The 25,043-nt window shown below is 44.9% G+C and overlaps 2 protein-coding genes across 2 annotated transcripts; one reads left to right on the plus strand and one right to left on the minus strand.

Moving 5' to 3' along the window:
• The first annotated feature begins 4,603 nt into the window (after positions 1-4,603).
• Positions 4,604-12,417, plus strand: LOC112250297 (fibroblast growth factor 18-like). The gene is made up of 5 exons (XM_024420340.2): positions 4,604-5,600; positions 6,951-6,990; positions 7,094-7,271; positions 9,599-9,705; positions 10,025-12,417. The coding sequence occupies exons 1-5, from the start codon at positions 5,569-5,571 to the stop codon at positions 10,310-10,312; spliced, it is 645 nt and encodes a 214-aa protein (XP_024276108.1). The 5' UTR covers positions 4,604-5,568; the 3' UTR covers positions 10,313-12,417.
• Positions 12,084-23,185, minus strand: LOC112250296 (F-box and WD repeat domain-containing 11-B-like). Its single transcript, XM_024420339.2, has 13 exons — positions 23,017-23,185; positions 21,194-21,256; positions 18,817-19,039; positions 17,359-17,545; positions 17,049-17,139; positions 16,805-16,942; positions 16,484-16,602; positions 16,116-16,365; positions 14,430-14,548; positions 14,165-14,275; positions 13,763-13,841; positions 13,516-13,680; positions 12,084-13,035 (listed from the first exon to the last, which is right to left on the minus strand). Exons 1-12 carry the CDS (start codon positions 23,053-23,055, stop codon positions 13,519-13,521), a joined length of 1,581 nt encoding a protein of 526 aa, XP_024276107.1. The 5' UTR covers positions 23,056-23,185; the 3' UTR covers positions 12,084-13,035; positions 13,516-13,518.
• Between the last annotated feature and the right edge of the window lie 1,858 nt (positions 23,186-25,043).

A 25,043-nucleotide genomic window follows, 5' to 3' on the forward strand; every position in this document is an offset into this window, starting at 1 on the left:
GATGGAGGCTAGTTGTGGTGGAGGCTAGTGGTGATGAAGGCTAGTGAGTGGTGATGGAGGCAAGTGGTGATGGAGGCTATTGGTGGTAAAGGCTAGTGGTGGCTAGTGGCGATGAAGGCTAGTGGTGGCTAGTGGTGATGGAGGCTAGTGGTGATGAAGGATAATGGTGGCTAGTGGTGATGAAGCCTAATGGTGGTGAGTTGTGGTGATTGAGGCTAGTGGTGATGGAGGCTAGTGGTGGCGGAGGCTAGTGGTGATGAAGGCTAGTGGTGATAGAGGAAAGTGGTGATGGAGGCTAATAGTGGCTAGTGTTGATGAAGGCTAATGGTGATGAAGGCTATTGGTGATGGAGGCTAGTGGTGATGAAGGCTAGTGGTGGCTAATGGTGATGGAGGCTAGTGGTGATGAAGGCTAGTGGTGGCTAGTGGTGATGAAGGCTAGTGGTGGCTAGTGGTGATGAAGGCTAGTGGTGGCTAGCTGTGATGGAGGCTGGTGGTAATGGAGGCTAGTAGTGGCTAGTGGTGATGGAGGCTAGTGGTGGCAAGAGGTTATGGAGGCTAGTGGTGGTTAGTGGTGATGAAGGCTCCTGGTGGCTAGTGGTGGTGGTGGCTAGTGGTGATGGAGACTAGTGGTGGTAGAGGCTAGTGGTGATGGAAGCTAGTGGTGATGGAGGCTAGTGGTGATGAAGGCTAGTGGTGGCTAGTGGTGATAAAGGCTAGTGGTGATTAAGGATAGTGGTGATGGAGGCTAGTGGTGATGAAAGTTAATGGTGGCTAGTGGTGATGAAGCCTAGTGGTGGTGGCTTGTGGTGATTGAAGCTAGTGGTGATGGAGGCTAGTGGTGATGGAGGCTAGTTGTGGTGGAGGCTAGTGGTGATTAAGGCTAGTGAGTGGTGATGGAGGCAAGTGGTGATGGAGGCTATTGGTGGTAAAACTAGTGGTGGCTAGTGGCGATGAAGGCTAGTGGTGGCTAGTGGTGATGAAGGCTAATGGTGATGAAGGCTAGTGGTGATGGAGGCTAGTGGTGATGAAGGCTAGTGGTGATGGATAGTTGTGATGGATAAGGCTATGGTAGCTAGTGGTGATGAAGGCTAGTGGTGATTAAGGCTAGTGGTGATGAAGATAGTGATGGCTAGTGGTGATGGTGGCTAAAGGGTGGCTAGTGGTGATGAAGGCTAGTGGTGATGAAGGATAGTGATGGCTAGTGGTGATGGTGGCTAGGGGTGGCTAGTGGTGATGAAGGCTAGTGGTGATGAAGGCAAATGGTGATGAAGTCTAGTGGTGATGGAGGCTAGTGGTGATGGAGGCTGGCGGTGATGAAGGCTAGTGGTGATGGAGGCTAGTGGTGATGGAGGCTAATGGTGGTTAGTGGTGATGAAGGCTAGTGGTGGCTAGTGGTGATCAAGGTTCGTGGTGGCTAGTGGTGATCAAGGCTAGTGGTGATGAAGGCTAGTGGTGGCTAGTGGTGATGAAGGATAATGGTGGCTAGTGGTGATAGAGGCTAGTGGTGATGGAGGCTAGTGGTGGTGGACGCTAGTGGTGATGAAGACTAGTGGTGATGGAGACAAGTGGTGATGGAGGCTAGTGGTGATGAAGCCTGGTACTGATGGAGGCTAGTGGTGATGGAGGCTAGTGGTGATGAAGGATAATGGTGGCTAGTGGTGATGAAGCCTAGTGGTGTTGGCTTGAGGTGATTGAAGCTAGTGGTGATGGAGGCTAGTGGTGATGAAAGCTAGTGGTGATAGAGGCTAGTGGTGATGGAGGCTAATGGTGATGAAGGCTAGTGGTGATGGAGGCTAGTGGTGATGAAGGCTAGTGGTGGCTAATGGTGATGGAGGCTAGTGGTGATGAAGGCTAGTGGTGGCTAGTGGTGATGAAGGCTAGTGGTGGCTAGCTGTGATGGAGGCTGGTGGTAATGGAGGCTAGTAGTGGCTAGTGGTGATGGAGGCTAGTGGTGGCAAGAGGTTATGGAGGCTAGTGGTGGTTAGTGGTGATGAAGGCTCCTGGTGGCTAGTGGTGGTGGTGGCTAGTGGTGATGGAGACTAGTGGTGGTAGAGGCCAGTGGTGATGGAAGCTAGTGGTGATGGAGGCTAGTGGTGATGAAGGCTAGTGGTGGCTAGTGGTGATAAAGGCTAGTGGTGATTAAGGCTAGTGGTGATGGAGGCTAGTGGTGATGAAAGTTAATGGTGGCTAGTGGTGATGAAGCCTAGTGGTGGTGGCTTGTGGTGATTGAAGCTAGTGGTGATGGAGGCTAGTGGTGATGGAGGCTAGTTGTGGTGGAGGCTAGTGGTGATGAAGGCTAGTGAGTGGTGATGGAGGCAAGTGGTGATGGAGGCTATTGGTGGTAAAGGCTAGTGGTGGCTAGTGGCGATGAAGGCTAGTGGTGGCTAGTGGTGATGAAGGCTAATGGTGATGAAGGCTAGTGGTGATGGAGGCTAGTGGTGATGAAGGCTAGTGGTGATGGAGGCTAGTTGTGATGGAGGCTATGGGTGGCTAGTGGTGATGAAGGCTAGTGGTGATTAAGGCTAGTGGTGATGAAGGATAGTGATGGCTAGTGGTGATGGTGGCTAGGGGTGGCTAGTGGTGATGAAGGCTAGTGGTGGCTAGTGGTGATCAAGGCTAGTGGTGGCTAGTGGTGATGGAGGCTAGTGGTGATGAAGGCTAGTGGTGGCTAGTGGTGATGAAGGTTAATGGTGGCTAGTGCTGATGAAGGCTAGTGGTGGCTAGCTGTGATGGAGGCTAGTGGTGATGGAGGCTAGTGGTGATGGAGACTAGTGGTGATGGAGGCTAGTGGTTATGGAGGCTAGTGGTGATGAAGGCTAGTGGTGATGGTGGCTAGTTGTGGCTAGTGGTGATGGAGCCTAGTGGTGATGAAGCCTAGTGGTGATGAAGGCTAGTGGTGATGGAGGCTAGTGGTGGCTAGTGGTGATGGTGGCTAGTGGTGACTGAGACTCGTGGTGATGGGGGCTAATGGTGATGAAGGCTAGTGGTGATGGAGGCTAGTGTTGTCTAGTAGGCTTAGTGCCACCAAGCCCTGTTAGTCTTAAAACTATGTGTTTCATCTGCGGGTGTCAGAAGAACATCTGATCCACATGAATCATCTCTACTGCATCCAAACTAACCAGCAAACAAATGCCTGAGGCGTAACATCTCAACAAAGTAAATGTTATTTGACAGCTAGGCCACCCCCAATGAACAGTAATTTGATGGCATATTGTCGCCTAGTTATTTCAAGGCCAGACTATATGCCTAAACGGTAGGTAGCCTAGCCCTATGGGGCAAATGCTCATGTCTGACAACTTGAATGTGAGGTACCGCTTACCTAAAGTACTCTGCATAGGCTGCACTATTGTAGCAGAACAAGATGGTTTCTCCCATGGACCCAATAATCCTAAAATTCGTACCAAATGAGACCATGGCACTGGGTATTACAAGGATAATTGAAATGACACCTACAGACAATATGCAGTAGGCATAGGCTATTTTAGTCTGTGTAATTACACTAATGGGACCACTTTGAACATTCTGGATCTGGCAGTGCATGACGCACTGACTCAATTCACACTCAAACGCACTGGAAAGAATGAAATGTGTAACTTCAACTCTACTGACCCTGATTTGACCTCTACCTCAGGTGCCAGCTAAGGTAGTTCATCATCCTTAAAGTGAGAAAAGAAAACAGTGGATATCTCTGTGTATGTGAGAGAGAGAGAGAAAGAGAGGGGGGGAAGAGAGAGAGAGAGAGAGAGAGAGAGAGAGAGGAAGGGAGAGAGGGGGGTAGTAGGCGTTAGTATGGTTGGCTGACCGTATGTCTGCGGTTCTGTGGTGGAGGGGAGTGAGGATCTCCTGGTGTTGTTAAACCCCTAAGAAATGTTATTTTTGGATTCTACTCTTTGCTTACATACCTTACGTACACCCACCCTCCCCCTCATTTCCAACTTTCTCATTCCCTTTCCTTTTCCATTATGTATTTCATAACCTTAACGGAATTTAAAACTAAATAACATGGCAGGACTATAGGCTACTACTGTGTCCCCCTCTCAAACCATGAGCAGTCCTCCAATGTACCCATCATGTTTGTGTAGTGCAAATGCAATGGTAGCCTACTCACTTGACACACAGACTAGACATAACATAGTAAACGAAAATCCAGGATGATCAAATTTGTTGGAGTGGATGGGTGGCTATATAATGCAAATGTCTAGTAACCCAAAGGTTGCATGTTCAAATCTCATCACAGACAATTTTAGCTAATTAACTACTTTTTAACTACTTTTTATAGCTATTTTGGAACTACTTGGCATATGTTAGCTAAACCTTCACCTAACCTTAACCCTTTAACCTAATCCTAACCTTAACCATTTAACCTAACTCCTAACCCTAACCGTATCCCCTAGCCTACTAACATTAGTAACAACAAATTGGGATTCGTAACAAATAATATGTATTGCAAATTCGTAACATGTACGAATTGCAAATCAGAATATATCATATGAATGGTAGACTAATTTGTAACATATCATATGAATTGTAATTTGAAACTTCACAAATTAATACATACCATACCAAACGTAACATATCATACTAATTTGAGCGTCCCAGGTTTGTGTTTACTGTGCCTTTTGATTTTGCCTTAGGTAACCTATTTTATATAACCATACTAAATGTAACATATTGTACTATTCCCAGTGTCCCAGATTTACGTTAACTATGTTATGTCTAGTCTATGTGACCAGTCTAGATGTCTGAACCACTTTTAATTTTCCTCGGTGTCTGCTAACTGACTGGGTTCTCTGAAAGTCGCTTTGCCATTGCTCGATTTACTAGGTATTGCTATGACTGACGTTTTCTGTAATCTGTTCCCCTTTCTACTCCGCCTTCGCCTCTGTCCTGCCAAGTGGTCTCGTCTCCCGCGGGACACACCTATATCATCACTGGGATTACACCGGCCGTGTGCCGCCTCCCCTTCCCCGCCACTACTCCTCTCATGCCCCGCTCTCACTCCCCGAATAGACTTTCCGTGATACTAGGAATTGCTGTTTTTCTGAACGACTATACGTGACAAATTAACATAGATTGTCGGACAAAGAAAAGTGATATACAGAAGAACGAAAATAAGACAATGGGAACTAATGGACAATGGCAATACAAGTGCAACTGAGTTCTGCGTGTAAAATAAGCCTATTTTACAATTTTCTCATAGAAGCATTGTAGGCATAGCTGTAGAATCATACTAAATTTTTTTAAAAGGAGGCAAACCTGCGAAAAATCCTATTTCGCCAAACACCTGTCATGATTTCAGAGAATTGAACAAACTGGACATACCCAGCGCGCATTCGCTCAAGTTTTGGCTACATGATACCATTTTTGCAGAGCAAACCCATTCCCCTCCGCCAGCATTCTAACCGATGTGCTCGGCATGCTCTGCTGATGCCCGCAGGAATTACCGCAGGAGTTGTTGCCGTCCCCCAAACCCTTCTCAAACGAACGGATTACAGACAGTACCAGCTAGAGATCCTCGGTAACGGTGCCTGACTTTTGCTGGCCGGGTAGCTGCGCGGGACGAGAGATGAGTTCCCTCCTCTCCACACTAGTCATGTTGTAAGTTAAATGTGCAGTAACCCTTGATGCGCAACCTAAGGGTTTCTGGAGAGAAATGAATGGAGGTATTGTGTGTGTGTGTGTGTGTGTGTGTGTGTGTCAGCGCACATATTTCTCTTCATGCATGCTCTGACCATCAGTCCAGCACAGCAGGTGTGGTGTTTCGTACACCGTCATATAGGGTAGGGTGCATGTTCTCCTTTACCCATTGTAATAATGAAAAACTCTTTTATGAACAGCTAACTGAAATAGAAATGCCATCTGTTTTTCCAATACCAATTGGTGGTGGAATCTTGTATTTTGTTATCTGTACAATTCCTCTGAGGCTGTTCCACATGGTAGCATATTGCTCCTCTGGCCACTCAACCATGTCCCATGACCCAGACACCTCTTTTCATTCTCCCCAGTCTGAAAGACCAGACATTTGTCACTGACAGAAGGTCTGCTGACGGGTTATGAATGAATGAGTGGATGTACAGTATGACTGTGCCTTATTGGTGTCTTTGATGGGTGTCTGTGTTTAACAGGATCATGTGATTCGTGAAGGGGAGTATCAGCAATTAGCTCTTCCCCAAATTAGGGCATCAATCGACTTTAACCAAACCTAAAGCAATTCTGCCAGACTCGTTAACGAATCTTACATTTACAATGACAAATGTACCTTTAAAGTGTCCCTGTCACCGCCTTGTATCTCTCAAACTTACTCTCCACTTGGTCAGATTTTTACAGAAGTTTCATCTGAACACAGAAGTAGAACAAAAGTAGCATTGGAGCCCAGACATCTGTGTGTGCTTTGGGCCAGCTGTAGGCTGCGTTCCAGGCATCCCTACATCTGGACAGCACAGGGGGTATGGGGTCCCCTAATGAGCACAAGGCCAGGGGGTACAGGAAGATATGAAAGAACACTCTCTACTGCTAACGTGTCTGCTAATGTTTCTCCTGCTCTTCCCCCATCTTTATTTAAGATGGAGGTCAGCCTTATTTGTGTGCTGTAATCTATGTATCTATGCATGTGCTGTGTGTGCTGTATTTATACAGGGAGGGATAAGAGATTGAAGTGCTTAGATAGATGGCTGGGCGGATTAGTGAATATTGATATCCTATTAGCTCATCATAGATATGAGCTGAGCTCAGCAGCTGTCCCTAGAGAGAGACAGCATGGCCACTGTCTGTTGCCGTGATGGTTTTATCTAGAAATGACCTTTTTTGGAGGCATAGAGGCAGGTTTAAAATTGGTGGTGGAGACAGAAAAGAGGCAGGAGTGTGGCAGACAGACTGCTTTTGTATTATTTTGAGATGCAAAAATACCACATGTAATCTCAATGCAGATCCATTCTCCCCTTCTCTCAGATCTGTCCAGGCTTTACTGGTGGTCTGCAGCCCCCTGCAGGTAAATGTGTGTATACAATTGTATCCATTATGTTTTCTAATATTCCATTCTGAATAAAGTCTCTCATTCTAACCACATGCCTGTCTGTTTTGTGGTGGCACAGGTCTTAGCGCATGACCATGTTAATTTCAGCGTATACGTGGAGAATCAGACACGGGGTCGAGACGCCATGAGTCGCCGGCAGCACAGAGTGTACCAGCTGTACAGTAGGACAAGTGGCAAACACGTGCAGGTGATGGGGAGGAGAATCAGTGCCAAGGGAGACGATGGGGATAAATATGGTAAGATATAGTACTACTACTTCCTACAATTTACAGAACACTCCAATACAAATCAGAATCAACTAGCAATAATTTCCTCTATGTTATCACACCTACAGTACAGGCCCTCAAAATCATGAAGTAGCAACCGGCCAGACGAGCCTATGACACACAGAGAGAAATAGAAAGATGGCGCAGCGGTTTCTGTGTGGTAGACTCAGTCCCGATATCGATAAGGTCATCGATTTCCCATTTACCCCGCTATGTTGCTTTGTTGTAGGGGGATGGAGGGGGGTTTGGGTAGTGAGAGGGAGACTAATGTTATTGATTTGGTTTGACCTCTGTATTGTGGCTACATCTATGAACTAATTGCATGTAACAATCCCCCCATCCCGTCCTATGTGCTCAATATCTATGCCCTTTCCCACATGACAAAATACTACAGTTTACTATATAATACTACAGTACTTTATGTATAATTCTGTAGTAAACTGTACTATACTGTAGAATCCTATACTCCACACTGTAGTATCCCTCGATCATGTGTAGTACTTACAATGTAATTTCGTAGTATACTGTAGAATACTATATTTCACACTGTAATATCCCTCAAACACATATAGAACTTACCATATAATGTTGTAGTATACTATACTACACACTGTAGTAGCCCTCGATTATGTAGTGCTTACTATATAATTCTGTAGTATAATGTAAAATACTATAGTACACACTGACGTGTCCCTCAATCATGTGTGGGTCATTCCACGAAAAGGGTGCCTTTTCATGGAAGTAGAAATTATGCACCAATATTTAATTTGAAAAAGCCTGTTATATTCAATGAAGTGCACTTTAATATAGACCAAATAGAGAATAAAGTACATCTTTAATATGAACAAAGGCTTTCTAAAGTGCCAAAATCCAGTATTTTGACACGTCCCTTCGTCAACCCTGTGTCACTTCTAGGACGATTTCAACCCACTTAATCCCGAAAATGTATCCACGTTTCACCATCATTCTAAATGCCTAGTTATTTTTCTGCTTTGACAAAGTCATTTCTGAAGATTATTATTTATATTCATAATATTAGTGACGCATTTACATCTGTCCCTCATGTTAAGGCCAACCCTGTTATGCAAACAATTTACCCCTTTAAAATAATGGACCATTCCACCAAGTTAAATTATTCACAGCAGGTGACATCATTTGGGTCTTCTGAACAGCATGGTGGAAAAGGAAGGAAGTCTTCTCTCTCTTTTTGGTCTATTTATAATTGTTTTATCATCTTTGACTGAGATGGTCGAGCTTAACACATCAAACCTGTAAGCTCAATTCACGTTAGGGAAACTTGAATTTGATTTATCTTTCATCATGCTCTTCACCACATGGGGAGTAATGGCCAATCTTCACCTAAAACCTGGTATCGTCAACTCTGTTAGAGGCCCAACGGTAACTTTATCAGGTTGATATTATATGTGAATTAATTTGTACAAGGGATACTAGATCAATGAGAAAATGTTAGATTTATCTCAAAGATGAGTTTAATAAATAAGAGTTAGGCAGTTACATAATTGTCTGTAACATGGTTGACAGTGTGGTTCAAGTGCAGATAAAATCCTCTTAGTTCATAGGATTTTAATGCCTGAGATGGGGGGAAAAGTATTTTTCCGTAGGCTAAAATATATTTAATTTCTTAAAAGTTTGCATGTATCCAAAAGACACCCATTTTGTGGAACTTAGTAATACTTAGTATAGAATTGTGTAGTGTACTGTAGAATACTATTGTAAATACTGCAGTATTATCCACAAAAAACAATGTAGTAAATACTACAGTAATGTCCACAAAAACACTAGTGTCTGCAAAAATACTGCAGTTTTTTAACAATGGTAGTACTACAGTTTTTCATTTGCATATACCCCACCCATTCCCCTCCCACATATTCCAATTTGTGCCACTCACAAGTGAGACACCCACATGCCAAGTATATATATCATATATTGTGTTCCCTACAGGTTATAGAAAAGAGCAGAAGCTTTTAACTATCCATTCATACTCCAGTCTTACCGACAGTGTATGACTATTTTAGTATTTATCCAGCATGTTTCCTCAAGGAGAAAGTCCCCACTTCTGAGTCAAAGACAACACAACAAACACACTATAATGTGCATACTACAGTAATGTCTACAAAAACACTAGAGTGTATACTATATTAAAGTCCACAAAAAAAACCCACAGTGAATACTACAGTACGTAAATATAGTAATACTACAGTATTCATACCATACTATAGCATTTTGTCATGTGGGCTCTTACAATCTGTATTTTTGTGCCTCTGTCTCTTTCCAAGCCCAGCTTGTTGTGGAGGCTGATACTTTTGGAAGTCAGGTGAGAATCCGTGGTAAAGAGACCAACTTCTACCTGTGCATGAACCATCGAGGCAAGCTTGTGGGGAAGGTGAGACAAACACAATTCTAATTCTGACTCTTGCTGCACGTTCCTTTTAATGTATACATCTAAACAACCTGGAGTTATTCACTTTGCATCTCATATTGACACTACCAGTGCTTGACTTGGGCAGGAGCTTGCTGGAGCGGAGTACCGGCCCCTCAACATGTCTACTGCTTGAGCTCCTGTTCCTTTTATAGAATATTAGCTCAAAAGTATTGTTGAACCGCTGCACCTAAATATAGTTTTGGCAGCCAAAATGAGTGCCGACACATATTTCAGTCCAAGTCAGATACTGGAAATTATCATATATGTGTGTGTATTCCAGAAGGCTAGTAATCGCAGTGCAGACTGTGTCTTCGTTGAGATGGTGTTGGAGAACCACTATACAGCTCTGATGTCAGCACGCTATACGGGCTGGTACGTGGGCTTCACCAAGAGGGGGCGCCCCAGGAGAGGCCCTCAGACACTGCCCAACCAGCAGGACGTTCACTTCATGAAGCGCCTGCCCCCCGGGGAGCAGCCCGACCCGCAGCCCTTCCGCTTCACCACAGTCAGCAAGAGAAGCAAGAAAGTGAGAGGGACCCGACCCACAGCCACTACAGCACCTACATAGTCAATGCCACACAACATACCCAAATGACTCGACAACTGTCCTCCCCTGTGTGAATTGAATGTAAGGAGTTTGCTGGGCTGAACCCAGGTAAAGACCTAACTAAGTGGTGCATAGTACAATATGTGCATCTAAAGACGTGGAGCTAAACAATCTGACCACATCAGGGAAGATGTTGTTCTTGCCCTTTTCCTCCCCATTCCAGAGACAGTGTTGTCTCAAAGACTGTTGAATTACAATGTACGGTGCCAACCATTCTAGATAGGCCACAGAAGACAGCTATACTCAGTGTTTGTTTCCAGAGGCACTAAAGTTGAGCTACCAAAGACGACTGAACCATAGCGTTCAATACCGAATATCCGTGTTTTCAACATCCCAAAGACAACTGGTCAACTGTTCAGTACCAAACACCCGAACCACCAAAGGCGACTGTAGCGAGTACCCAACACAGAGGGACAGTCAAGGTTTCTCAATGCATTATTTGTATGTTTTGTCTTCATATGACTTAGGAGCTACTGTTCCTGCCTTTTCACTCAATACAGAAAGCTGCTGTAACATAGTAAGTACACTATCTTCAGTCTGTCTCGTATGGAAATATTTAAGGAGAATTGTTGAAACTATATGCATTTTATTACCATTGTTATTACAATTATTTATTTAACTTGATGGTATGATTGCTGTTTTAGACCAATGGTATTGCCAAATAGAATACAAACATATGGTACTAAATGTTACCGGTTTGCGATATTGTGTGATACTCATTATCAATATGCTAATCCACAATTGTTTTTCTCTAAAAGAAATGTAAATACTCCGTGTTTGTGGACCATACAGGAAAAGACTCGTAACCTAACCTTGACATTGTAGGCACCATACTCTGGGTCATTGAGGTTCCATAAAAAAAAAAAAAGTACAAGTGTCACTGGAAATGGGAGCATCTGCACAGAACACAGAATATGTGCCAAACCACAGTCCACTGATTTATCCCTTGGAAAACAAGCTGAGCCTATAGTGACCTTCTCGATGGAATGCAGCTGCCAATACATAGAATCAATTCTGATCAGGTTAATACGCGAGTTGAAAACTGAATGGGAAAATGAGCTAAAAAACATGCAGGGAATACCTACACAAACATATCTAGTTGTGAGGAGTACAGCCCTTTCGTAACTGGATCAAGGCCTCAACAGCCACACTCATAACCATGTCATTTCCTGCAGCTGGGATGTCTTTCCCAGGCAGGCAGCCTGCACAGCTCAGACATGTGGGCAGTAGTACGGAGGAGGGCGGGGCAGGAGGTAGTTTCTCACTGCCCAACACCATGAAACATTTTCTTGAGAGAATGTGTGAGGCAGAGAATGGGCTGGACGTGTGTGTGGAGGAATGTGGGTTCCAGTGCATTACTGCATTCCTGATCACCCTTTCTGGGTACCAGCATTCCGTCTGCAGACTAACTTTGATCCTCCCCTCGATACACTACACACACACACACACACTTTCCAAACACCAATTCAGAGTTAATAATATATCCTAAATTCTCTAGTTTCTTGCCAATTTCCAGAGCCACACTCATTAAACCCAAAAATGTGAAACACACAACACGTCCTGCTGGTCATTTTCAGACCAGGCCTCCCTCTCTATATCAACATTATATTTAATAGACGAGCAATGGGAGGTTCACTTCAAATGAGTGGTGGTTTGGTCTGTACATACAGTACTGATGGTATAGATGCATGATACTGAACAAGTACATTACTCACACTCTGATTTACACTCCTTCACATTCAAGTACTTTATTCTTATTCATGGTTTTTTTTTTTCCTTTAAAAAAAATCTTTTCATAATATACAACACCATTTTAGACAAGACAATTCTGTTTACAACTAATTTCAGCTCAGTAAGGGGTCATTCAGAACCTAGACAGGCAGCAAGAGGGGGGGACAGAACAGGACAGAGGGAGAGTAAGTGAAAGACGAACGCAGGGTAGAGAACTAAGGATGAGAGGGGGTGAATTTGAGAGGGGTTTGGAGAGAAGAAAAATTCTTAGTACACTAACAAACTAAATGAATTGGGTCAAAAATAAAAAAAATATATAGAAAAACTTAAATAGGTCACTAGCACACTGTTGTCCCATCACTTATCCATGCAGTACTGTCTTCAGGGGGAAAAAAACATCAGCTCTCTTCCACAATTTTTTTTTACCAAACAAAATGAGAAAATAACAAGATAGATATGTCCTTGGTGCCCAAAGGGGCGGGCCTGAGGCATCTGTCACTCAGTCTGGATGAAGAGCCCCGTTGAGTTGAGCCCCGGCCCTGCCTCCTTCCTTCCTTCCTTTCCTCCTCAGGGCATCTTTAACAGGCCGTTTCCAACCCTCTTTCTCCATTCCTCCAGCCATTCAGTTCAGATTCCTTCATGTCCATGTCTGTTACTCGGTCTTGGGTGACCAGAGTAAGGGGAGTTGGGCCTTAGAGTGTGACCTAGTAGACTCCGCTTTGTGTGCATGTTTGTGTGCGATTTGGTTGGGGTGGGTGGGGTGGGTGGGTGTAAGGGGCAATGTGTTTGAGCACCGAAGGCCCGATGAGGGCGGGACGACCCCTCCACACGAACACCAGGAGGAGGACAGAGATGATGCAGCGAGGATGATGGAGTGGGAAGTGACCTCTGACCCTGGCACATTGACTTGGCCATTAGGACTGTCCCCGCACACACATCACATTCCACCGGGCCTGCCATGCAGAGAGAAGGACACACTCAGCACACTATGCAAGTAATCCTGTAGATGTGTTCAATTTAGGTCAGGAGTCCCACCTCCAAGCAAAGAATGAAGTTAGTTGTAAATGAGCTGCAGTGCTTACCCCCCTTTGGTAGAGTTAAAAGAAAAAGGGTGGGAGGCTTAAAGATTGAGTCAGCAATGCAGAAAGTAAACAGCAATTTCAGGTCAACTGAAGCCCACCCATATGCACAGTGTGCAGGGGGGGGGCTGATGAATCAAATATTTGTTTTTGTATGAATCTGGCCTGCAAAATATAGAAGGACGTGTGCTTGCTTACTTATCTTAACTACCGAAAAGCCACACAATTTGAATCAGAGCATCTTGTTCATTAAAAATATCACTTTAGTTTGTTGTATTCATTCCTATTGTGTGTCAGTTCTGGTGAGTGTATGCAGGCGCATACTCCTGACAGTGTGTTGAGAGTCGTGTGTACCTGCTATCTGGAGATGTATGTATACGTGCGAGAGGGCGACCTGCCCTCAGTCTGTCCATTGGTCGACACGTTCAGGAAGTCCCAAATGAGGATAGTGTCATCATGGGAACTGCTGATGATCTGGAATTCATCAAACTGTAGCCGGAATACACGCCCAGAGTGCTCCTGAAAGACCGTCAAATTCATCAGTATCCTCCACAATAACCATCATCTCCACCATCATGCTCTAGATCCAAGCTAAACTCACCACCAGTGTGCGCAGACAGAGGGTGCTGGCAGGGGCACGAGGGTCCAGAGCAGCTTGTAAGTCCCATACTTTGATTTTACTACAAAGGAACAGCACAGGCGCGCACACCCTCTTAACATCATAATGTAAACAACACAATAGAATTCAAGTCTTGTCAGTGGGTACGCTGGAGGACCTCATACTCCGGCCTATAAAAGTTTGACTAGCAGCCTAACAAATTCACTCTGATTAACAGGCCGAGGCCAGGATTGGGGGGAATCAGGAGTCTGAGATCAGCAGTGAGAGAATTACAAGGATTAACAGAGGTCAAGTGCAGGATTAGAGTGAGGGAACAAAGCCATTAACAGTCAGATCTCCATTAGTAGTGAGAGATCAGCTCAGCCACAGTGAGATGAACCTCACCCGTCGTAGGCTCCGCTAACGATCCTTTTGTTGTCGAAGCGAATGCAACGGACCAACTCCTCATGGCCTTCCAATACCCGCAAACATGCCCCGCACTCAATATCCCACAACCTGAGGAGAGAGAATCCGTGTTAGTTTAGTAACATTTGACAAAATAGTCATGACAAAGCACGTTCATCTCCCGGTTACCGATTCTATAAATATAGACCAGTAAGAAACACCCAGAAGAATATTCCACCCTCAAACACACACGACAGACACTCACCGGATAGTGTTGTCCGAGGAGCCGCTGACCACTAGTCGGTCTCTGTACTGCAGACAGGCAATGCCTCTCTTATGGCCATTCAGCGTACGTACAAACTCGCACGTGCTGGTGCTCCACACCTGGAGGGGCGTCAAGGCAAAAACACACCACCCAGAGGTCAACACACAAAAAAAGATGGATTATTTAGGCTAAATGCCTCTTTATGTCAACACTAACAGTTTTTACTTTTGAAATCTCTTCCCTCCTGTTTTCCTTCATTTGAATGCTTCTGTACTAGACTGGACAATGAAGCTGCTGAGAACAGTCTGCAGCCAGAGCTATAATCCAGCTGTACACCTCTCTGTCTTCACACACACACACACACACACACACACACACACACACACACGTGTCAGAGAGTGACACTGTGCAGCTGCATGAAAACTTGAATGTAAACACAAAGGTATAACAGTGATACACATTTAGGGGTGTCGAGTAACACTCCCTCTCCCAAACACAGATATTGCAGTCTGCCGTCCCTCCCTTATTACTTGGGGAATGTTTTCAGAGAGCTGGGGCGTAGTGTGCGGGAGACGGCTCGGTACGGAATGCCTTGGCCGGTCTCCCAGGGCGATGGGTGGGCTAGCCAGGGTCTCTTTGTTCCTGGAATCCTGGCTGCCCACAAATCCACCGTCTGGAATACGGGGAGGTACTGGGGAGCTGGGGATGAGACTGGGGTTGGGGCTGAGACGAGACAGACATGCAGGTCCACAGTTTAGCCCCAGGAAGAGACAAGACGTCAGCTCTGGTCTCTGGGTTCAGTCAGTGCTTCCCACAGCAGGCCTCACACTCTGGGCTAACTCAAGCTCTATGCTGCCCTCTACTGGACACGTTGTACAACTGAACTCAACCAGAATGAGAGGATTTGGTAGGTATGGGTAGGGGACACTTGATAGGTGTGGCTGGCTTGTATTTTGCATTTCAAGTATCTTCTGTGAATGAACAATGACAAGCAGTGATGGGGAAGATAACTAGCTTTTGATTAAAAACACCATGGTCATGCAGAGCAGGGGGAGAGAACTGAAGCCACTCATTTGTCATTCTAGCTCACAGGAAGATAAACACACACTAGCCAAGAAATCAAAGCCCGGCTGAATTATGCTGGTTGTGCATTCAGTAGACTCTGCTAAAGCAATGTATAGTCATTCCTTTTGTGTGGTTCAGTGTGCTGAAGGATCATTCAGACAGACATGAACCAAGTTGATGCCAAATGGTTGTCTTTGCAAGATCTGCAACATCCACAGGCAGAAGATCTCTACAGCAAATAAGGCAACACTTTTTTTTTTTTTTTTAAATAATAAAGACAGTTAAGATCAAGATGCACAGGATCCAGTGTGTTGGACATGCTAAGAATGTCTCAAGAAAGGATCCCTAAAAAGTTGCTCTCTGGAAAATACAAGGAAGGCAGACCAAAGACAACATGGCGACAGACTGGTGGCTGAGCTGGATCTCTCATGGGACAGGACCCAAGCTACAGCAAAAAGACTGTAGTGGCAGAGGTTGTTGCAGCCTTCTTCTTTGGCCCTATTGGGATCTAAGTTAGTAAGTCTTGTGCCACTGCAAAAGTACTAGAACATATGCTTGTTGAGATGTTGCCATGCTTGAGGCTCTCGTGAGTTGACCTTGGGTCATCGGGGGCAAACTTGCCTTGATGGTACGGTCACCGGACGCTGACACGATGTACTTGTCGTCAAAGTCCACCACGTTGACCGCTGCTCTATGGCCGACCAGCACGCGGCGCAGACTGATGTCTGTGGGCGAGGCCATGTCCCACACGGCGATGGAACGGTCCTTCGAGCACGTCACCATCAGACCGTTACAGAACCGCAAGTGGAGAACCGCCTCGTTGTGGTGGATCAGAGTGTTCAGCACCTCCCCAGTGTTCACATCCCACACCCTGAGACACCGAGAGAGATCATCAATATACGTCAAACACAACATACCACATGCCTCTTGAATTAAATAAGCTTTGGAGCTTCCTGGAGCATGGGTAAGAGGGCAGAGGAGTTGCTGACCTGACGGTGGAGTCTGAGGACCCGGTGACGATGACCCTCTCATCATACTGCAGACACAACACTGAACCTGTATGACCCGTCAAGATCTTCAGACACTCCAGAGACTGCTTGTCCCATATCTACACAGAAACAGAGGGGGAGAAATTCACACAAAATAACATTTATCAAACAAAATGTACTATGCGTTGCATTGACACACTAAGAAGCTTTCTTGTTATACAATATCCCTATTTAGAAATCGTGTATTCAAAATATCCAGTAGACATTAGATTACACCCGCCCCCCCCCACTCTTCAATCAACATCAAACAAGAACGCCGACCTTGATGGAGTTGTCTCTGAGGCCGCTGATGATCTTGTCGTCGTCGTACTGCAGACAGTAAACCCCCTTACTGTTCTCTGAGCGACACTGGATCCGCTGCAGATTGTGCCGACCACACCTCCAGTTGGCCTCAATTGTCTAAAGAGAGCCGGGGGGGTGGGGGTTAGTGAATGGGAAACACAGGAAAGATCAGTGAGAAGAGAGGGAGGTTGAAGGGGACAAGGGGAGCAGCAGAAACACTCACCTCTATGTCCTGGATGATTTTGGGGTACAGGGAGCGGTAGTAGGAGTTTGGTGGGACTTCTGTGGTTCGATTCTTGAACAGGTACTTTTCCCTAGAAGAGAGAACACATTCACAATTTTTTTTCCTTTTTAAAAACGACCAAATATATTCATCTACACAACATCAATTGTCTTTTCCTAAGGTGAAGTTGCTTGGATACATTCTATTATGTTGATTGTTGAGAACAGTTATTGATCCATTCTACTGGTGATCTGAATGAAACTCATTGCGATTCAGGGTGGCCCGGCTGGTGATCCCAGTCTGTACTCACCACTGGTGCCTCTCTGACAGGCCTTTCCAGAGGGGGTCTGTGCGGACCATACGCTCTATGAGTTTCTTCCACAGCATGCCCTCTGAGATGACCCTCTGCCACTCCTTACACACCAGCTCTGCCGAGCACAGCGAGCGCGCGTCCAGGAAGGACAGGATGTTCTCCGCTATGTGGTCCAGACCCTGAGCTAGAACCACAAGGAGTAGAAGTACTCATGTAATTGTGAATGTGTGGATGAACTGAGCCTGGGGTGTGTTCATTAGTCAGATGCCGCAGCAAACAATTGCAAAATGTGTAGCCTAATGAAAAGGTTTTGCCCACGTAAATGAGTTTATTGGACAAATCCAGGTAGGTCCCTACCGGTTCCAATAGCTTCAGTTTGGTTCCTAGTCAATATACACCCCTCTAAAGTGGTTTCCTTTGGAGCATTTACTGGTGGCGAGGTAGAAGTTATATTGGTTGTGGTATATTCCGTATAAGCGCACTCATTTTAGGGATGTGACAAATCTACAGTTGTGTTTAAAACAGACATTTTTGTATCAGTTTACAGTTAAAACAATAAGAGAAAATGCCCAAATTCCACTTCAATTCACAATGCAGAGTAATGGCCTTATTACATATGGCCTGGCAATGAAGTTTTATCTACCACGGTCATATCGTTGAAAGCGCCTCGGCTACGACATATTTGGTTGTCTAAGGGTACACTACGGCTTTTTAAATGCCGACATGAAACCTTCCCTAAAGATAGTTTCAAAGTGCCCCTGAACTGGTATTTTTCTGTAAAGGAATAACGCTTCTGAAGCAGGACTCACATCCATCACTAGGAGACCATAACTGTCAATCAAATAACCTGGAGCTGCCTGCGCGTAGCCTGCCTGCACGCAGACCACTGACTCCTAAAAAAGTACTTTAAAAGGTTTGTTAAATACTGTGACTTACCAAGGCGTTTAGTAGAAAGAAAACATCTTCCGCTAAACTGAGAATGTTCTCAGAAGAACGGCAACTAATCAAACACACGCATCTTTCATAGCGAGGTAGCAAGGGAGGGAGAGAGGGGAGGGGCACAGTACAGGCAGGTCGGCCACTTGGCAGGCAGAGTCAGAACAGAGCATCTAATCTATCGGCAATCAAAAGCTGTATCTCACAATGGCATGCTCCATTTTGTCATTTCTTGGCTGGCTGGGCATATGATCAATGAATAGACAAGGATATTATACATGCAACAGACCGAAGCCTGAACACACAATCGCATCATTAGCAAAGAGAAAGAGCAGGTGAGCCAGCTGCACTGATTTAAAATGTCTGAAAATAATATTAAAAGACATCATTTTCCCATGTGATTTTTCTTAACATTAAGGATCCCAATTTTGTTTAAACATTGTCGCATTCACCCCCCTAATATAATACATGACGAGGCCATGCTGTCAAAGTAATATCAAACTGCAGTGTGAACCATACCTGGCAGTGCAGTGATGAAGTCCCTTTGGAGCATGGGTTTGAGGTAGGAGTTGATGTGGCCGTGTTGGTAGTGGCACATGCGTGAAATCAGGTGTTCCACAAACTCCACCTGGTCAGCCTCAGACCACTGGTCAAACAGCTGGATGCACACGTCCTTCTCCTTCTCATAGTTCCCTTCCGATGGCCGCTTCCTTGAGCCCGTCATCGGACCATTGGTGATCGTCTGAACACAGAAATGGAACAAACCATCAGTCCACAGTGGTGTGTACTGTAAAATGTATGGACTCGTCAGAGCTTCAGTCGACATGGATCTCTTGTCAAATGAGGGACGGGCTTTGGGCCTTGATAAAGCTAGTCAGTGTACAGAACTCTATGGGCCGGTTTCCCGGACAATCTCTATTGAGTGTTCTTTTAAGTCCAGTACTAGAATGAATGTACAGTTGAAGTCGGAAGTTTACATACACCTTAGCCAAATACATTTAAACTCAGTTTTCACAATTCCTGACAGTTAATCCTAGTAAAAATTCCCTGTTTTAAGTCAATTAGGATCACCATTTTATTTTAAGAACGTAAAATGTCAGAATAATAGTAGAGAATTATTTCTTTCAGCTTTTATTTCTTTCATCACATTCCCAGTGGGTCAGAAGTTTACATACACTCAATTAGTATTTGGTAGCATTGCCTTTAAATTGTTTAATTTGGGTCAAACGTTTTGGGTAGCCTTCCGCAAGCTTCCCACAATAAGTTGGGTGAATTTTGGCCCATTCCTCCTGACAGAGCTGGTGTAACAAAGTCAGGTTTGTAGGCCTCCTTGCTCGCGCATGCTTTTTCTGCTCTACCCACAAATTTTCAAATGGGATTGAGGTCAGGGCTTTGTGATGGCCACTTCAATACCTTGACTTTGCTGTACTTAAGCAATTTTGCCACAACTTTGGAAGTCTGCTTGGGGTCATTGTCAATTTGGAAGACCCATTTGCGACCAAGATTAAACTTCCTGACTGATGTCTTGAGATGTTGCTTCAATATATCCACGTAATTTTCCTGCCTCAATGCGATCTATTTTGTGAAGTGCACCAGTCCCTCCTGCAGCAAAGCACCCCCACAACATGATGCTGCCACCCCCGTGCTTCACGGTTGGGATGGTGTTCTTTGGCTTGCAATTCTCCAGCTTTTTTCTCTAAATATAACAATCACTTAAGGCAGGATAACCGCCAAAAAGTAACATACTTGTTTCATCAGACCAGAGGACATTTCTCCAAAAAGTACAATCTTTGTCCCCATGTGCAGTTGCAAACCATAGTCTGGCTATATGGCGGTTTTGGAGCGGTGGCTTCTTCCTTGCTGAGCGGCCTTTCAGGTTATGTCGATATAGGACTCATTTTACTGTGGATATAGATACTTATGTACCCGTTTCCTCCAGCATCTTCAAAGGGTCCTTTGCTGTTGTTCTGGGATTGATTTGCACTTTTAGCACCAAAGTACATTCACCTCTAGGAGACAGAACACGTTTCCTTCCTGAGCGGTATGATGGCTGCATGGTCCCATGGTGTTATTACTTGCGTACTATAGTTTGTACAGATGAACGTGGAACGTTCAGGCGTTTGGAAATTGCTCCCAAGGATGAACCAGACTTGTGGACTTGTCTTGTCTTTGATTTTCCCATGATGTCAAGCAAAGAGGCGCTGAGTTTGAAGGTAGGCCTTGAAATACATCCACAGGTACACCTCCAATTGACTCAAATAATGTCAATTAGCCTATCAGACCAGGCCATGACATAATTTTCTGGAATTTTCCAAGCTGTTTAAAGAAACAGTCAACTTAGTGTATGTAAACATTTGACCCACTGGAATTGCGCTACAGTGAATTATAAGTGAAATGATCTGTCTGTAAACAATTATTGGAAAAATGACTTGTGTCATGCAAAGTAGATGTCCTAACCGACTTGCCAAAACTATAGTTTGATAACAAGACATTTGTGGAGTGGTTGAAAAATGAGTTTTAAAATGACTCCAACCTAAGTGTATGTAAACTTCCAACCTCAACTGTATGTCTGGGAAACTGGCTTTATATAATGAATCCGGCGTTGGTGTGTGTGGATTGCCTCTTCAAATTGCTATGACGTTGTGCTCGGAGAAAGGTTTTTGATGACACTGTAGTCTGGCATTAGTAGACACACCGTTTCACTGCCCACTGGAAACCACAACGAGATTGTCAATATTGATGGCACAAGGCACACCTTAAAGATAATTATGAAGACATAAAAAGGGGAGATACACTAACGGGTTGTAAATGTGTTTTTTGGAGGTGGACTAGGCTAATATACTACCATTATGCTTCGGTGACTGTCTGGCTGTGGACCCATGGTCTGTTGCCTCACCTTGAACACTATGATCTTCTTTGATGAGAGGTCATCTGTCTGAGAGTCCATGAAAGTGGTGTTCTGAGGGGGAGAGGCCATTGGTAAAGAGATATTATTCATTAACATAAACACACAGCCAGTCCAAACCTTCTGGCCCAAAATGTACAACATCCAATGTACCATGGGGGACCAATTACAATGCCAGCAGGCTTGTCATCATTGCTCATCTGAAGAAACAGTCAGTCAAAGTAAGCTAATTGTTTAAGCATGGGGGACTGGGTTCAACATTGATATGCATTAGCAGAGGCTTGGGTTTGAAGAGGGAGGGAGGAATCCATGGCTTGTCAACAGCTGCCCCTTATTCAGACTCGCAAAGCCATGTCAATCTGACATGTATTCAGAAGATTGACATGAAAGCTGATAAAGAAATCAGACCTTATAGGGTTGGCTGTGAGAGGCAACACCAGATGGTATGATAATTCCATTTAAAACAGTCCCGGCTGTGTCTAAATGTGATCCGTCTTTGTGTCCTCCTAGGAGAATGTGGGTATGTTTGTTTGGGGCAACAGATTATCTACAACTGAACCTAAACACATGCAGTCATTTGTATTTAGCTGACATTACTCCTGCCTGTATCAACATTAAGTGATTGTGCCATATGTCACAAGCCTAGATTGGCACGCTTTGTCCAATACATAAGCATATGACTAGGATGCTAACGTTACTTTGCAAGACAGCCAGTGACATATTATGTGATAGCAAATCTTTGTCCATATGTCACTGGCTAAGGTGACAAAACAGAGAACACGGTCTGGAACAAAATGCACCTACGTAGTAGCTACGTTAACAAGATAATCGGCTGACATTAATCTACGGATGGCTAAATCAAAAATAGCGTCACGATAATAGTTCCCCATCATAATTGTATCGAACATTACCTACGATTACGTTCATTTCTGAATAGCTAACCTGACTACCTGGCCTTTTTGCCTGACGAGATTGTCATACTGACTTGTTAGCTAGCGTTACCTACTCAGAAAATGTAGACAAAACTCCAGCTGTTTGTTTCGAACATATCAAACATAATTACTTGTTTATTACGCAAGCTAACGTCAGCACTTCCTCTAAGCATCTCGAAACGCCACTGATTCTCAATGACAGAAACTCTAGTGATCGGTAATGGACAGAGTGGGGAGTGCCTCTTTTAGCTAACGTTAGTTATACATGCATTTATCTATGTGCGTGGTTGACAATCAGGGTAGTTATGTACCTAGTCGGCTAACAAGAAATCGTTAGCCAATGGTTGGCGCTCAAGAAACAGAACACATTTATCGGAAACTTAACTTTATGTTTAACCTGGAAAGCTTGTGGCTAACTTGGAGTAGGACAAATGGCGCAGCGGCGACGCAGTGAGATCCAATCGCCCAGCTAGTTCCTTTGCTAGTTAACTGGTTAGCATGTAAGTATTTAAAGACGGGGCCACTTCCCGGCCCTTTCTCGTACTAGCAGACTCACTCCTCGTCCTGTCGACCTCTACCATTCGGATGACAATCATTCACTTCCCAATCATTTCCAAAATCATTATGGTGTTACCTAGAATAATTACAAACATGAGCCACGGGTTAATGTTAGATCAGACATCGGGCCCTCCCTCTACTCGCTAGGTAGCGAACGGTACTACTAGCTAATGTTAGCTAGGCATATTCTATTTTGTATGTCATCTCGGCTCTCCCGTTTGTTCAAAATCGTTTCGATCTGTTCTACTCGAGTGTTAATATCATATTACGCACTCCGACATCGATATTATGGGGCAGAAAGTAATCATCCAATCCAAAACTCACCATCAGCTCCAACGTTTTGTCCTCCATCTCCGGCTCCATATTGTTGCTCCCCGAAACTCTCTCCCTGCGAAAATGGAAACCCAGCGCTGAGTCCGCGACGGGCCGCAGATCGTATGACGTCACAGAACACAACTGGACTGGGGGTTCGGGGGTGGGTTCACTGAAGCATAGACTTACTTGGTTGGTCGAGAAATTATAAAGAAGGTATTGTCATTCTGTGGTTGGCTCTTTTCTGCTGCTAAGGGAAAGAGGTTGTGCTTGTTCGAGGGTCGACTTCCGCCAGGTGCTGCTCAGATGATCTGATCTACAAAGCACCTCCACTTGCAAAAGACTGATTACAACAGTTCATGATGTAAAGATTAGCAAATCTACACTGTGTCTAGAATTGGGAAAATGATCATTACAATTATATTGAAAGTTACATATTATAAATGGTCTTCCCTTGATGCATCCCACTAGCTAATTACTGTTATATTGGCACGGGCTGGATATAAATATGTCACGTAACTTTCCCGTTTAACAGCGAAGAGAATAGTGTACTTTTCACTGGATGTACCAAGACATTCAATACATTAAAATTCCTGTTGGAAAAAATGCAAAGGGTAATATTTACTTTGTGTATACTAAATAAACCCTGATTCAAACAGCACACACCTGCAGTCACACGAAAGTTATATATATATATATATATATATATATATATATATCAAAAAAGTAAAGGGAACACTAAAATAACGCATCCATCTGAATGAATGAAATATTCTTAATACTTTTTTCTTTACATAGTTGAATGTGCTGACAACAAAATCACACTCAACATTAAAGTGGAAAACCACACTGCAGGCTGATACAACTTTGATGTAATGTCCTTAAAACAAGTCAAAATGAGGCTCAGTAGTGTGTGTGGCCTCCACGTGCCTGTATGACCTCCCTACAACGCCTGGGCATGCTCCTGATGAGGTGGCGGATGGTCTCCTGAGGGATCTCCTCTCAGACCTGGACTAAAGCATCCGCCAACTTCTGGACAGTCTGTGGTGCAACGTGGCGTTGGTGGATGGAGCGAGACATGATGTCCCAGATGTGCTCAATTGGATTCAGGTCTGGGGAACGGGCGGGCCAGTCCATAGCATCAATGCCTTCCTCTTGCAGGAACTGCTGACACACTCCAGCCACATGAGGTCTAGCATTGTCTTGCATTAGGAGGAACCCAGGGCCAACCACACTAGCATATGGTCTCACAAGGGGTCTGAGGATCTCATCACCTAATGGCAGTCAGGCTACCTCTGGCGAGCACATGGAGGGCTGTGCGGCCCCCCCAAAGAAATGCCACCCCACACCATGATTGACCCACCGCCAAACCGGTCATGCTGGAGGATGTTGCAGGCAGCAGAACGTTCTCCACGGCGTCTCCAGACTGTCACATGTGCTCAGTGTGAACCTGCTTTCATCTGTGAAGAGCACAGGGCGCCAGTGGCGAATTTGCCAATCTTGGTGTTCTCTGGCAAATGCCAAACATCCTGCACGGTGTTGGGCTGTAAGCACAACCCCCACCTGTGGACGTCGGGCCCTCATACCACCCTCATGGAGTCTGTTTCTGACCGTTTGAGCAGACACATGCACATTTGTGGCCTGGTGGAGGTCATTTTGCAGGGCTCTGGTAGTGCTCCTCCTTGCACAAAGGCGGAGGTAGCGGTCCTGCTGCTGGGTTGTTGCCCTCCTACGGCCTCCTCCACGTCTCCTGATGTACTGGCCTGTCTCCTGGTAGCGCCTCCATGCTCTGGACACTACGCTGACAGACACAGCAAACCTTCTTGCCACAGCTCGCATTGATGTGCCATCCTGGATGAGCTGCACTACCTGAGCCACTTGTGTGGGTTGTAGACTCCGTCTCATGCTACCACTAGAGTGAACGCACCACCAGCATTCAAAAGTGACCAAAACATCAGCCAGGAAGCATAGGAACTGAGAAGTGGTCTGTGGTCACCACTTGCAGAACCACTCCTTTATTGGGGGTGTCTTGCTAATTG

This window comes from Oncorhynchus tshawytscha, linkage group LG30, assembly GCF_018296145.1.
Source record: "Oncorhynchus tshawytscha isolate Ot180627B linkage group LG30, Otsh_v2.0, whole genome shotgun sequence".
NCBI lineage: Eukaryota > Metazoa > Chordata > Actinopteri > Salmoniformes > Salmonidae > Oncorhynchus > Oncorhynchus tshawytscha.